Genomic DNA, 13,854 nt, shown 5'->3' on the forward strand with positions numbered 1-13,854 from the left:
TCCTACTTTGCAGAGTAGATTGAACCTGCTTGAATTATACCTTAGGAAGGAATGGAGTTGGCCAACCACAGGCAGTATTGCTAACTGGTTATGAACACAGGCTTTAGAATCAGGACAGATGGGGATTCACGTGCTGACTCTGCCACTCATTAGCACTGTGGGTGATAGCAAATGTGGGTGATAGATAATGATAGTTGATTGTAGAGTGCTGTTTCAGGGCCCCCTGAAAATATATGTCAAATATTCTACCATAAAAATAATAATTTGATTCTGATTTTTTAAATATAGCTGTCCTTCCTACTTTGGGATAAGGGTTGTAGACTTGGAATTTTCATTATGCAAGGATCAAAATCTATTGAGTTTGTATGACTATGATGATGGCTGTACATTCTAAACTTTAAACGTGTGAGTTGTACGGTGTGTGAATTATATCTATAAAGTTGAAGGCAAATATATATCCTTAATCCATACCACTGTGGTATTCAAGTCACCCCTTCCTCCTTCATCATCATTTAATCCCCAATAAGCATTACTGCTCACTACTCCCTTTGACCTGACCTTCTATCAAGCCAAGATCAATTTTTCACCATTACCCATACCCTATACAGTTCCTACCTCTGTCTTTCCTCCCACTATTTACCCCCTAGGTCTTTTCTAATAAGAGACACCAAATCTCTTTTCTCCAGCAACCGAAGTACTCACTGGGTTTTGAGATTTCATTTAATTTGGGACATTAGATGACTCACTCTTGTTACATACAATGTTATAGTCGCACTCAGAGCCAGGATCTCATTCCCAATTTTTCTCTCCTGACAAACCTTAAATTGCCATTGGTAAACTACTGAACAAAGTCCAAAGCCCTTTACAGGGTAATTGAAGCCCTCAACATTGTGGCCTCCAGACGCCATGCTAGTTTTACCCCTCACTATGTCTTGGTTTTCACTTGAATCTCAATTCCCACATTTCTGCACTAAAATAAATATTAGTGCTTAGCTGTAGTATCAAAGCCTCAACTGTTGATTCTATGCAGGTATGAAGTGCTTTCTGGACATTTCCAAGTAGGTGTCACTTTGGACTTTAGATCTGGCATGCCTAAATCTGAACTTGTCATCTTCTTTCCCTAACTTCTTCCCTATCTATTGCTCCTCATAATGGGAGAGGAGAGGAACCTCCTCCTTTGAGTAGAACTCCAACTGAGAAGGGTAAAAGGAAGAAGGAAATCAAAGTCACCAAAAGGCAAACACTGCAGAAATAACTTGCAGGCAAGAACTGCTGACAGATGCTGTAATTAGTAATGAAAGTATTATCAATTTTGTACGTAAGATATTGGCTAATTAGAAAGAGAAAAACAGAAAATTTGCAGTGGTGTTTGAAACCTGAGATACTACCCTAAGCAAGCGACTGGGTTTAGTATCACAGGAATAACACATGTCATCATGTACACCATGATATGATATCTAGAACAGTGCATCATTTCCATGATAATTTTAATCAAACTGTATAATCTTAGTCTATTCATGAATAAAATATCACACAAGCCAAAACTGAAGACATTCCACAAAGAAACTGAAGAGAATTCTTCAAAATTATAAAGGTTATGAAAAAGAGTAAGGAAACTGTCATGGATTAGATGACACTAAGAGAAAAGTTTAATGCAACATGGGCCTCTGGACTGGATGCTGGAAGAGAAAAAGAACATTAGTGGAAACACTGATGGAATGTGAATAGAGTATGTAGTTTATTTAATGGCACTACACCAACATTAATGGTTTTGACGACTGTACTATAATTATATAAGATGTTAACATTAGGGGAACCTGGATGAAAGATATATAAGAACTATCTGTATTATCTTTACAACTCTCTGTCAAAATCATTTACAAAACAAAGTTTACAAAAGGTATTGTCCATCACCAAGCCTATCTTCAAATCTTAGAGCTATCTTCGATACCTCCATCTTTCTCAACCTCCCACATGTAGTCAGCCCCTGTCCTATCATCTTGCTACTTCAGTATATCTCAAATCTGACTTCACTGTTTTCCTAATTCAGCCCCTATCATTTTCTTAAACTACTACAGCAGTTTCCTATCTGACCTCCAGCTCTCTGACATCTCTCTCCTCCTTTAGTCTAGTTCATATACTATTGCCAGGTTCCTAGTCTTAAAATAGCACCCTGATCATATTATGCTCATTCTTAAAATTTTCAGGTGACAGATTTATTGCAGTCCTTATCAGAATCCCAGTGACTGTAGAAACTGACAAACTGATTTGAAAATTCACGTGGAAATGCAAAGAATCCCAAATAGCTGAAAAGAGCCTGAAAATAAGAATACTACCTGTTCTCAAAACTTACCACAAGCAACAGTATGCAGTACAACACTAGCATAGGATACGCATACAGACTATGGAATAGAATTGAAAGTCCAGAGCTGGGGTTGTGGATCAGTGGTAGAGCACTTGTTTAGCATGTGTGAGGCACTGAGTTCTATCTTCAGTGCCACATAAAAATAAATAAATAAATAAATAAAGGTATTGTGTCCATACACACACATACACATACACACACACACACCACACACAAAGAAAGGACAGAAATAAACCTATATGACTGATTATCAACAAGGGGGCAATACCATTCAATGGTTGAAACAAATAGTCTCTTCAACAAATGGTGCTAGTTATTATTATCCACATGCAAAGAAAGAAGCTGGATCCCTACCTTATAACCACAGACAAAAGTTAATCTAAAAATCAATCAAAGACCTAAATGTAACAGCAAAAATTATAAAGCTATAAAAATAGGAATACATCTTTCTGATCTCAGATTTGACCATTGATTCTATCATATGACATCAAAAGCAAAAGTAAAAAAAGAGAGCATGAAGTCAACTTCATCAAAATTAAAATATTTTGTGCTTCAAAGGACATTATTAGGAAAGTAAAAAGATGACCCAAAGACTGAAATAATTTAACAAATCATGCATCTGATAATGATCTGATCCAGAATAAATAAGTAGTTCTTCAACTTCAACTGTAAAGAGACAAATAATTCAACTAAAAAGTGAGCTAAAGATATGAATAAACATTTTCCAAAGAAAATATACAAATGACCAATAAGTACATGAAAAGATGTTCGATATCATTAGTCATCAGGGAAATGCCAATCAAATCTACAATGAGATAACACTTTACACCCACTAGCATGGTTAAAATTAAAGGGACAATTACAAATATTCAAGAGGGTGTAGAGAAACTAGAACCCTCCCACACTGTCAGTGGGGATGTAAAATGATGTTGCCACTTTAGAAAACAGCCTGGCAGTTCCCTGGCAGGTTAAACATAGTTATCATATGACCCAAAGATTCCATTTCTATACCCATGAGAAATGAAAGCCTACATTCACCCAAAAACTCATAAATAGATGTTCATAGCACATTGTTCTTAATAGCTGCAAAGTAGAAACAACTCAAATGCTCATCAATGGACAAATGAATATACAAAATGTGCCATATATCCACACCAAATATTATTTGCCTGCTAAGAGGAGTGAAGTACTGATTTATAGTATATGAGTGATCCTTAAAAACATTATAGTAAGAAAAAGCACTCAAAAATATCACATAGGAATCTATATTTATGAAATGTCCAAGGATCAAAATCTATTGAGTTTGTATGAAGTACATTAGCCATTGTTTAGGGTTGGGGGTAAAGGAAGAAGAGGCCGTGAGGATGATAGCAAATGATAATATAGGTTCTTCCTAGGGTAATGAAAATGTTCTAAAGCTGACTATGATGATGGCTGTACATTCCTATGAATATACTAAAAATCATTCAATTCTAAACTTTAAATGTGTGAGTTGTACGGTGTGTGAATTATATCTATAAATTTGTTTTTAAAAATCCACAACTTTGGAATGCTCCTCATTGCCTAGAGGAAAAAAAATCAAGCTCCTTGATGTGGTATTCAAGTCACCCCTTCCTCCTTCATCATCATTTAATCCCCAATAAGTATTACTGCTCACTACTCCCTTTGACCTGACCTTCTATCAAGCCAAGATCCATTTTTCACCATTACCCATACCCTATACAGTTCCTACCTCTGTCTTTCCTCCCACTATTTACCCCCTAGGATTCTCTCCACCCAATTCATCCTCAAAGGTTTATATCCTGCTTCTAATTCAAGGCCCAGTTCAAATGCTTCCTCCTGTACAAACTGTTCTCTGTTCTTCAACCCTTACATAGTAGGTTCTCTAACATTGCTTATGGAAAGAAGAAAGGTAAGTAGTTTCTCCCACACAATGGCTGCCTCTGCCAGAGAATAAACCTTCCAAAGCATAATTGTACTTCTTTCTTCTTTTCCTGATTCACAGCATTTCACTGTTTTATCCCCCTTACTAAGTCCCTGAAAACAGTTCCAAACTGCCATTCTCTATTCCTCCCAAAACCCCGTCCTTGATGAAGAAAGAAGATTACACTATGTCAGGGCTGCCGAGTATAGCTGTGTAGGTTGTGCACTGCACAACCCTAGTGGCGCCATTCAATTATAGTCTATGTGAATGGCACCCTCTCCTAGGGTTGTGCAGTGCATAACCGTTCATGGCAGCCCTGCTTGGAAACATACCTAGAATTTGGGAACAAAGGCAAAATAATAATAATAATAATAATAATAATAATAATAATAATAATAATAATGCACTCAGACAAGCACTATAAACTATATTGTTGTTGAGAAATAGGCAATTTCCAAATCTTATCAAGAAAATGAAAAAGAAACTCAAGACAATAACATGGTCAGATCACACAGTTTTTGCATGGAATTTGAAAAAACCAGGAATATCAGCAGGGTTCAGGGGTGCACACCTATAATCCAAGATACTTGAAAGGCTGAGGCCAGTCCAGGAAACAGAGTGAGACCCTGTGTAAAGAGAAAAAAGAAAACAGGAGCATCTAGGAGAAAATTGTTATTGATGTGCTTTTATCTGCAAAGAAAAGGACATATATTCTGGTCATACTACAAACATGTATGGACAAGCAAAAAGGGACAGTTCTCCTTGGCCTACCAATCCCTACATGGACTCTCACAAGACCCTTCGACTCCATTAGATTCTGATTTTAGATTAACCAACAAACCCTGTTGAAGTGACTTCAGGAATCTGGATATCAGAAAGGGCTAAGAGACACAAATGTTACTGTTTCTATATAGGTCTCACTCTCATTATCAATTTATCAATTGGCATTGTACTTTATCAATATGACTTATATAAAGCCTGGGATTGTGACTCAGACCATTAGAAATCAACCCCCCTGGGTAAGCTGATAAAAACTTGGCTTTGAGCCTGTGAACCAAATTGCAGAGTTAGGCCCATACCAACTCTACAAAAGCTCAGACGCCCTCGAGCTCTCCCAGAGCAGTCAATTCATTCCCCTCTCCCAAGCACCTCCAACATACCAACAATAACACAGGACTCTCCAAAACTGAACCATGAAGGTCTAGGGATATGAGTCATGATGAGAGGACAGCTGGTGATAGTCAGAACACATCAGACATTAGGTTCCTTTCTTCTTTTTGTCTCTAGTTGAGTTTAGCCTCCCAGTTTCTATTTGCTCTATCAAGCATATTTCATTTCACTTCTTCCCAACCACTCTAGATCTTCCTTGTATAACCCACCCAAACCCACTCTTCCTTTTCTGAACACCATTGGTACTTGCTGGTACTATATGTATAGCTGCCCTGCCCCGCTGTCTGGAAGGAATACATTCCACAACCCCTAGTGGAGGTCTAACTGTGCAATTGCGCCAACTCCTATATACACTTTGTGTTTTTCCTATACATATATACATACATATCTATGATAAAGTTTAATTTATAATTTAGGCACAGAAAGACATGAGAAGAACAATAAAAATAACAAAATAGAACATGTACTGTATCATATTTTAATAAAAGTTATATTAATAAAAATTTTTATTAATGCATAATAAAAGTTATGTGACTATGATCCCCCCCAACACAGGCACAATTCTACTACATTCAAGCTGACAACTAAGATAACTACTAAGTAACTAATGGGTAGACAGTATATATGGTATAGATATGCTGGAGAAAGCAATGATTTGAAACCAGGATGGGACAGAGCAAAACAACATACAATTTCACCATGCTACGCAGAATGGTACATGACTTAATATATTTAAGACTCACTTATTTCTGGAATTTTCCATTTCATATTTTTGGGCTACAATTGACTGATGACAACAAACAGTGGAAAGGAAAACTGTGTATGAAGGGAACTACCATATTTTTTTTCTTTTTTTATTAGTGCATATTAATTATACAGACTAATAGGTTTCACTGTTGCATATTTGTACATGCATATAATATATTTTGGTCATTTTCACTCCCCTATTACTCACCCCTATTGATTCCTCTCTGATTCTTCTGAATAATAACAACAACAATTGGCAGCAACTTTTTTTTTTTTTTTTTTTTGGATACCAGGGTTGAGCCCACAGGCATATAACCACTGAGTCTCATCCCCAGTCCTTTTAATTTTTTTTTTCAGCAGGGTCTCATGAAGTTTCTCAGAGCCTTGTTAAGTTGCTAAGGCTGGCTTTGAACTTGCAATCCTCCAGTCTCAGCCTCCTGAGTTATTGGAATCATAGGTGTGTGCCACAGGGTCTAGCAACTTTTCTTTATTGAATACTGACTATAGGCCGAGCACTGCAGTCAGCATCTTACATGTGTTGTTTCATATATTCCCCATACAAATACTGTCATGTAAGTGATATTATCACTACAATTTACAAATGCAGAAAGTGAGCTATACAGGGGCTGGGGATGTGGCTCAAGCGGTAGCGCGCTCGCCTGGCATGTGTGCAGCCCGGGTTCGATCCTCAGCACCACATACAAACAAAGATGTTGTGTCTGCCGAAAACTAAAAAAATATTAAAAAATTCTCTCTCTCTCTTTAAAAAATAAATAAAGTTAAAAAAAAAGAAAGTGAGCTGTACAAAGGTTAAATAACTTGGCCTTGGTTCCACACAAATAAGTAAGCCAGAACTGTGATTCTTATGATCATTTTTACAGACAGTACTACCTGTTCTTCACTATAGGATAATTTGTCATTTGCTGAGTTCCCTCTCTCCACCCCTCCCATAGTGCCTACTGTGGTGTCTGACACAGAAAAGCTCTCCAGGACACATGGGCCAGTGTGCCCCTGCTCCCTGGCCAGAGCCCCACCCAGGAAACAAGCTGGAAGAGAAGGGAAGAGGACACAGTGAGCATGAAAAGGCTTGAGCTTTGGGGGAGCCACAGGAGTCCTCTTCCTCTGACCCATTTAAGAGAGGATCATGCTGCTGCCTTGACCTCCATCCCAGAAAAATATTTAGAACAGGATGACCTGGTTGCCTTGAAACTCTTCATGAAAACTCTGAAGTAACACAGCCTACACTAACTCGTGAGAGGGAGGGATGGTATCCAGTTCCCTGCAGGAAGGCGACCAACTGTGTCAGGGTCATAGTCACGTGGGCCAGCTAATGTTCGCAGGCATCTGGCACAGATCAGCTAGCTGTATAACTATGATGAAAATTGGTGAGCATTCTGAGAGTGGGTGAGAAATGGCGTGGGATAGGTGTACTTTGAAAGAAGACAGGTTTTTTTTACGTCTGTTTAGGGCTCAGTCTTCTCATCTTTTAAAACAGGAATATGAATGCATGCTACTTGCAGAACTGCTAAGGTATAAAATGTGACTGCCCAAAACGCAGCTACTACACAGTACCTGCATCAGTTCATTCTTACAGGGTTCTAGGTACACACAGAGATGCAGGATACAATTCCTGTCTTCATACAGCTCACCATCTGGAGTATACGATCAACAATGATGAAGCTGGGAAGCGACTTACCCTATCTCTCCACAGGCCATTTTGTAAGATGAAAATCTAGTGGGGAACAAAACAGTGAAAACTTCTGGCAAGAAAAGAAATCTTTGCTTCTGGGTCTTCGTGGCCGATCTCCCATCCACACCTCTGTATTAAAAAAATTAGGGAAGGAGATTCTGCCATTTACTAATTTGGAAAAGCAGCAAGTAAACTCTGTTCTTTTCTTTAACAGCATGCACCACGAGTTCTCATTTATATGTAGCTGTGTTTTTGTTAAATGTTGATCTTCCCCACTGACTGTAAGCTCCTGGAGCATGTGGCTGAGTGCTGCTCCTCATTGTAGGTCCAGAATGTAACACAGTCACTGGAACATACAAGACACTTGCTGAATGAACAAATGAGACATGATATGCTGCATGGATATACTTGGTTACCTAACAAAAAGCACTTTAAAAGAGCTGCTTTATTTATCCACAGGGTACCACTCAAGATTTTCAAGAAACTGGTAATGGTGATTTACAGGGAGAAGAACTAGTAGACTTGGGATTAGGGATCAGAGAGAATCATACATGCCACTCTTCCTTTCACATTGTTTATAAAATATATACAATCAAATATAAATAGACCCAATAAGATGGGTCTGCTCTATTTAAAGCTGAAACAAGCAAAATTAGAGACTTTCCTTAAGAAAGTGAATTACTGGAGGGCTGTGGATGTGGCTCAAACGGTAGCACACTCGCCTGGCATGCATGTGGCCCGGGTTCGATCCTCAGCACCACATACAAAGATGTTGTGTCCGCCGAGAACTAAAAAAAAAAATAAATATTAAAAATTCTCTCTCTCTCTCTCTCTCTCTCTCTCTCTCTCTCTCTCTCTCTCACTCTCTCTCTCTCTTTAAAAAAAAAGAAAGTGAATTACTGGAGGGAAGGGGAAGGGGATGATGCCCACATGTGATTAAAATCCTAAAAACTGAGGGATTCTTAAGAATGAAGTTGATATGTACATGCTAACATGGAAAAGGTGATTATCAAGGAAAAAAGCATATAGTGCACCAATTTTAAAAAGTACATACTGATAGATATCTCATTTTCAGCATAAAATATGAAATGTTTGGCATTTCCTAGGGAAAAAATCTCAGGGGGAAACAACTTCCAGTGGTTATCTCTGGGAGAGCAGCTTATAGGGGATTTTTATTTGCTATGGGTCATATTCCTATAATGTTTTCATTTTGGGATAATGAGTACATACTGCCTTTATGTTAGAAAAACACCATTAGAAGGCAGCTTCACCCTCCAAAACCCAGAGTTTGATTTTACTGATCACTTAGGACATGAGAAGGAAGTTGGCTGAAAGTTGGAGGGGGTTCAAAACTCTGGAAAGTTCTGAACAAACTATGCAGGAGAGAGAGAAACTGCTATTGCTCCACACAGATAATCCGTCTTCAAGTAACTGGAAAGATTTATTTTAATCCCTGACACTGCCTCAAGCCATGTTACAGCCCAGATGCCATGCCAGCTGGGGAACTAGATATTTTCTGAAGAGAAGGCAACTCTTTTGTATGCACCAGTAATGACAGGGATCATCACACTGAGCCTCTTTACATTGCCAAGCTTTATGGGCAGGTAAAACTAAGGTATGGAAAAGGTTTTCATATTTCCCCTACCTGTCTCAAATAGCCCAGAACCCAGCTACTTGGCTTTGCTATAACTCAGTGACTCTAAATCCTGAATGCACCTAGGGAGTTTATTTATTTAAAAAAAAATACCAAATCCTGAGACTCATGCCTCAAAATCCTTACTCATATTCTCAGGCTTGAGGCCTCAGTATTTCAAAGTATCCCAGGTGATTTGAATGTATAACCAGGTTTGCAAATTGCTGTTCCACACACTGCTTAATACCCTGTACCCTTAGAGAAAGAGGCCTCAGTCACTATTTTTAAAATTCTTCTTTAAACAGTATATTCCCGCAAAGAAAGGCAGGCCAACGAAGTCTGTAACCAAGACAACAAGCTGGGAGCACAAAAGAGATAGGTCTTCTATGATTCGAAGCCAGAGGAAAAAGTATAGAGTTCTGCAAGCAGTCACTGAAAAATGAAATGTTAGCACATCAAATTCCTGCTTCAGCTCTCAAACCGGGTATCTTGACATAGATGCCCTACAAGCTGAAAGCAACTCAAAATTAGCAAACTAAACCTTTAAAAACCTGATTTCTTCTCAATGGACTCTATGAAAAAATGGGAATGTTTGCTTTGGGGGGAGGTTGCAAACACATTTTTTTTCTTCCAAGCCTGCTCTCTCTTCCCCCACATGTACCTGACCCAATTGCAAAGTGGGATGACAATGAAACATGAAATCCGCATGTGCTTGGATTTTTCAAAAGGGTTCTTCCTCATCTGTGCTCCGACCCTGGAGTTTGGGTCTTGTTCCCAACCAGGGAAGCTCCCAGATGGATGAAAGGGCTGGGGATGCTGCAAATTGAAAGCATCGGAGTTAGCCTTTTTCTTTCTTTTCTTTTTTTTCCTAGGCAGGGACTATTCTAGAAAGCAGACATCAAAAGGAAAATTCAGTGAGCAATGAGCTCAAATTGGACAAAATGTGATGAGGTATAAATGGACAAAAAAAAAAAAAAGAAAGGAAAGGAAAGGAAAAAAAAGCCTTTGTATCAGAAGGGGCTCTTTTCTGAAAACTGCTTCAAATTACAGCATTTTTCACATTTGCTTCACTCCAGGAAGTTTCAAATTGTACCTAACACCATAACACATTTTGCCACATGTTATGAAGACAAATTGAGACAGATGCAAATGGCCCAGAGTTTGGTGGTTTGGCTGTCACAAGGGGAAAGGAAATGCATGAATTTGGGAACAGCCTTGTTACACTGACACTGTTCTCTTAGCCCAGACAGATGGAAGTTTATTCAGAGTGACATTAAAGAAGGGATATTACAAGCAGATCTGTGATGGAGCAAACCATTGGTGGCTTGAAGGAATACAAAGATATATATTACCTTTAAGAGGTGTAACAAGGGGCTGGGGTTGTAGCTCAGTAGTAGAGCACTTGCCTCACACATTTGAGGCACTGGGTTCAATCCTCAGCACAACAAAAAGATAAATAAACAAAATAAAGATATTGTGTCCATCTACAACTCTCTCTCTCTCTCTCTCTCTCTCTATATATATATATATATATATATATATATATATATATATGATTTTTTAAAAAGAGGTATAATGATAATGTTGCCCACCAGCCTCTGAGAACTTTACATGGCCTGGTAGGAGGGTGCTTGTTCTCACAAGCCTTTCAGGTTCACTTTGTGCTTATGATCTTTTAAATTAGTCACCTGCAAAGTGTTTTCTTCAGTACAAAAGAAAAAAACAGCCTGAGGTGAGAGTCTTGTAGCATATCCTACTAGAAGCCAGGTGGAGTACTGAGAGCTACGCCATCCCCTCGGCCAGCCACAAACCTACCACAAGAACTCAATCCTCATCAGTCTCAGGCTTACACCCAGAAAAGCACTTTCTCCGTCTTCTTGATCTACTGATATTTCCTCTCATCACATGGGTCTTTCTCCTGAATGTCTTTTAACTCTAAGGTGATCCATTAGGCTGTATGTAAATCACTGTTCTTGCAGAGTCTATTCTGAGCAGGAGAAACTCCCCAAGAACCACAATGAGAAGGCAATAGGTATTCAAGGTCCAGGATGGATACACCACACGCAAAATGCTATGCACTAGAAAGTGTTTCAGATTTAAGTTTTTCAAATTTTGGAATAACTGTATGAACTTTACTGCCTGAGCATTCCTAATTTGAAAATTCAAAAGCAGAATTTCAGAATTCTCCATAATCTGCAACTTTTTCCTGGTGTTATACAGTCATTTTTCCCCATTCAAAATTATTCTAATTGTATATATTTACAGGGTACTGATAATTCAATACATGTAACCAATATGTAATGGTGAAATCAGGGTAATTAACATGTCCATCTTCTCAGATATTATCATCTCTTTCTCTTAGTATACCTCAAACTCCTCTCTTCTAGTTCTTTAGAAAATATATTTTAAAAATGGAACACTTAGTTTGTGTGTCATCCTTGTATATTGACCATGATAATCTTCTTTGTATTGTTCCAATTTGGGTACACATGTTGCCAAAAAAAGTACTAAATCTCAAACTTTTTGAGGATCAAGTCAGCCTTCAGAAAATTATGGATTTCAAAACATTTCATATTTTTGGATTAAGCATACTTAACCTATCATGTGTAATTTTCAATAGCGAGGCCAGGCTACAAACCAAATGATCTAAAGCCTCCTCCTAGCCCTGCCAGAACTGCATAAAACTACTGCCACTACTTAAATGAATAATAACACCATTTATCAAACCACATGCTTATTAAATGCCAAATGGTTTAGAAAATTTAAAACAGTGTTACTAACATACTAGCAGAGGGATTTTAGCAAATTGCACAATCAAGAAATACCCACTGAGCATTCAGTTATGTTCTACACTCTACACATGTGAAATCCTAGAATAATTAAAAGCCATCTGTCATGTGTAAATTCTATAAGCAGTGCCTTGGGTAAGCTATACTCCTTTAGCTCTCCTCCAGGCCCAGCATTAAAAGAACAAAACCTAAATTATAGAAGGCACTTTATGCATTACTTCATTCTCCTGTTGTCCCCTGTATTCCACCAGTAGTAGCCTTGGTCAAGTGATTTGAGACAGTCTCAAATACCCAGAGAAGAATAAGTTGTTCCAATGTATTTAGACTTGAATTATGGAATGTATGGCTCTGGAAGGAAACGCAATTTTCTGGAGTCAGAAGCCCTAGGTTATTATAACCCCTGAATAGCTATTAACTGAAGTATGGACTTGAACAAAAAGATAAAAGAAAACAAAAACAAAAGCAAAAAAAACAAAAAACAAAAAACTCTACCCTCTTGAAATTTCAGAGACCACATCTGAGAAAGAAGAGGGTTATGCCAGATTGGGAGTTCTCGGCATGGTACAGCAGATCTTGGTTATATTTCATCAAGTAAGAAGTGATGCAAGTTAATGTATTGTAAATAATAAGGTCCTAAGGTTTGTAATTTATTTGCATATATATTCATTTGTATGACAATGATACCCTTTCTCACTTGCATTGCTATGTCTTCAGGAGTCAGAGAGAAAAGGCTTGAATTACAGATCTATCAGTTAGAAATTCTGCGTAACTTAAATATTTTCTTATTGATGCAGAACTCAGCTTCGTCAACTGAGCACATAAAGATCATCCATCATGTCTGCAGCAGCTACAAAAAAAAGGTTGAGAACCCTGGACTAGATCACTCATTCACCTACCATATAGTTTATGCTAAGTGCTAGGAATACCTGCAACAGGTAAAGGAGACATCTTTGCCCTTTTTTTTTTTTTTTTTTTTTTTTGGAGTGTTCAGTCTAGGAGAAATGACATAAAGCATCTAAATCACACTATAGCAAAATCTGTGACCAGAGTTTTGAAAGCCTAAAACACAGATGCTAGTTAAGGGGGACTGGAGGGTGGGGGGAGAAAGTTCCAGGCAAAGGAGAAAATACGGGTACAGGCTTAAATGGTCTAGAGGTTACAAAGGCACATTCGGGGAACACAAAGTAGTTCCTTCTGCCTGGATAAGCCAGAGTGCCAAAGGAAATATGGTAAGAAGTGATACTGGAGAAGTGAGCAGAAAACAGACCACACAAAGCCTAGGAGATCTTGTGAAGAAGTCTTAATTGCTCTCTCCCAGAGTAAATCCCTATAATTGTGGTCAGAGAATAAAGCTGGGACGTAGCCTAAGATCACAGGTCTACACCCTGATGATTTTCCCCATTAAAATTACTTTCAGGAATTCTGGTTAGGCGCTACAGAACTATCCCTTCTTATCCACTTCTGATTAAATAGACTTTTGCCAGCCGCTCTGGGAACCTGACCCACAAGCAGAATATTGTGTCCATGGGAAAATGC

The 13,854-nt window shown here is 38.3% G+C and overlaps 1 protein-coding gene and 1 pseudogene across 10 annotated transcripts in view; both read right to left on the bottom strand.

Annotated features, from left to right (window-relative positions):
- Tmem164 (transmembrane protein 164) overlaps window positions 1-13,854 on the bottom strand; it is a 165,317-nt gene that overhangs the window by 103,915 nt on the left and 47,548 nt on the right. Inside the window, exon 3 of one of the 10 annotated variants that reach the window (XM_078034397.1) lies at window positions 5,685-8,684. The exons of the other annotated variants lie outside the window; for them this stretch is intronic. Coding sequence (XP_077890523.1) covers window positions 8,562-8,684 — 123 coding nt within the window. The 3' untranslated portion in view covers window positions 5,685-8,561. Of the gene's footprint in view, window positions 1-5,684; window positions 8,685-13,854 lie in introns of those variants that run through there. 10 annotated transcript variants of the gene reach the window in all.
- LOC120890986 (U6 spliceosomal RNA) lies at window positions 11,935-12,034 on the bottom strand (annotated as a pseudogene).

Source organism: Ictidomys tridecemlineatus, chromosome X (assembly GCF_052094955.1).
Source record: "Ictidomys tridecemlineatus isolate mIctTri1 chromosome X, mIctTri1.hap1, whole genome shotgun sequence".
Taxonomy (NCBI): domain Eukaryota; kingdom Metazoa; phylum Chordata; class Mammalia; order Rodentia; family Sciuridae; genus Ictidomys; species Ictidomys tridecemlineatus.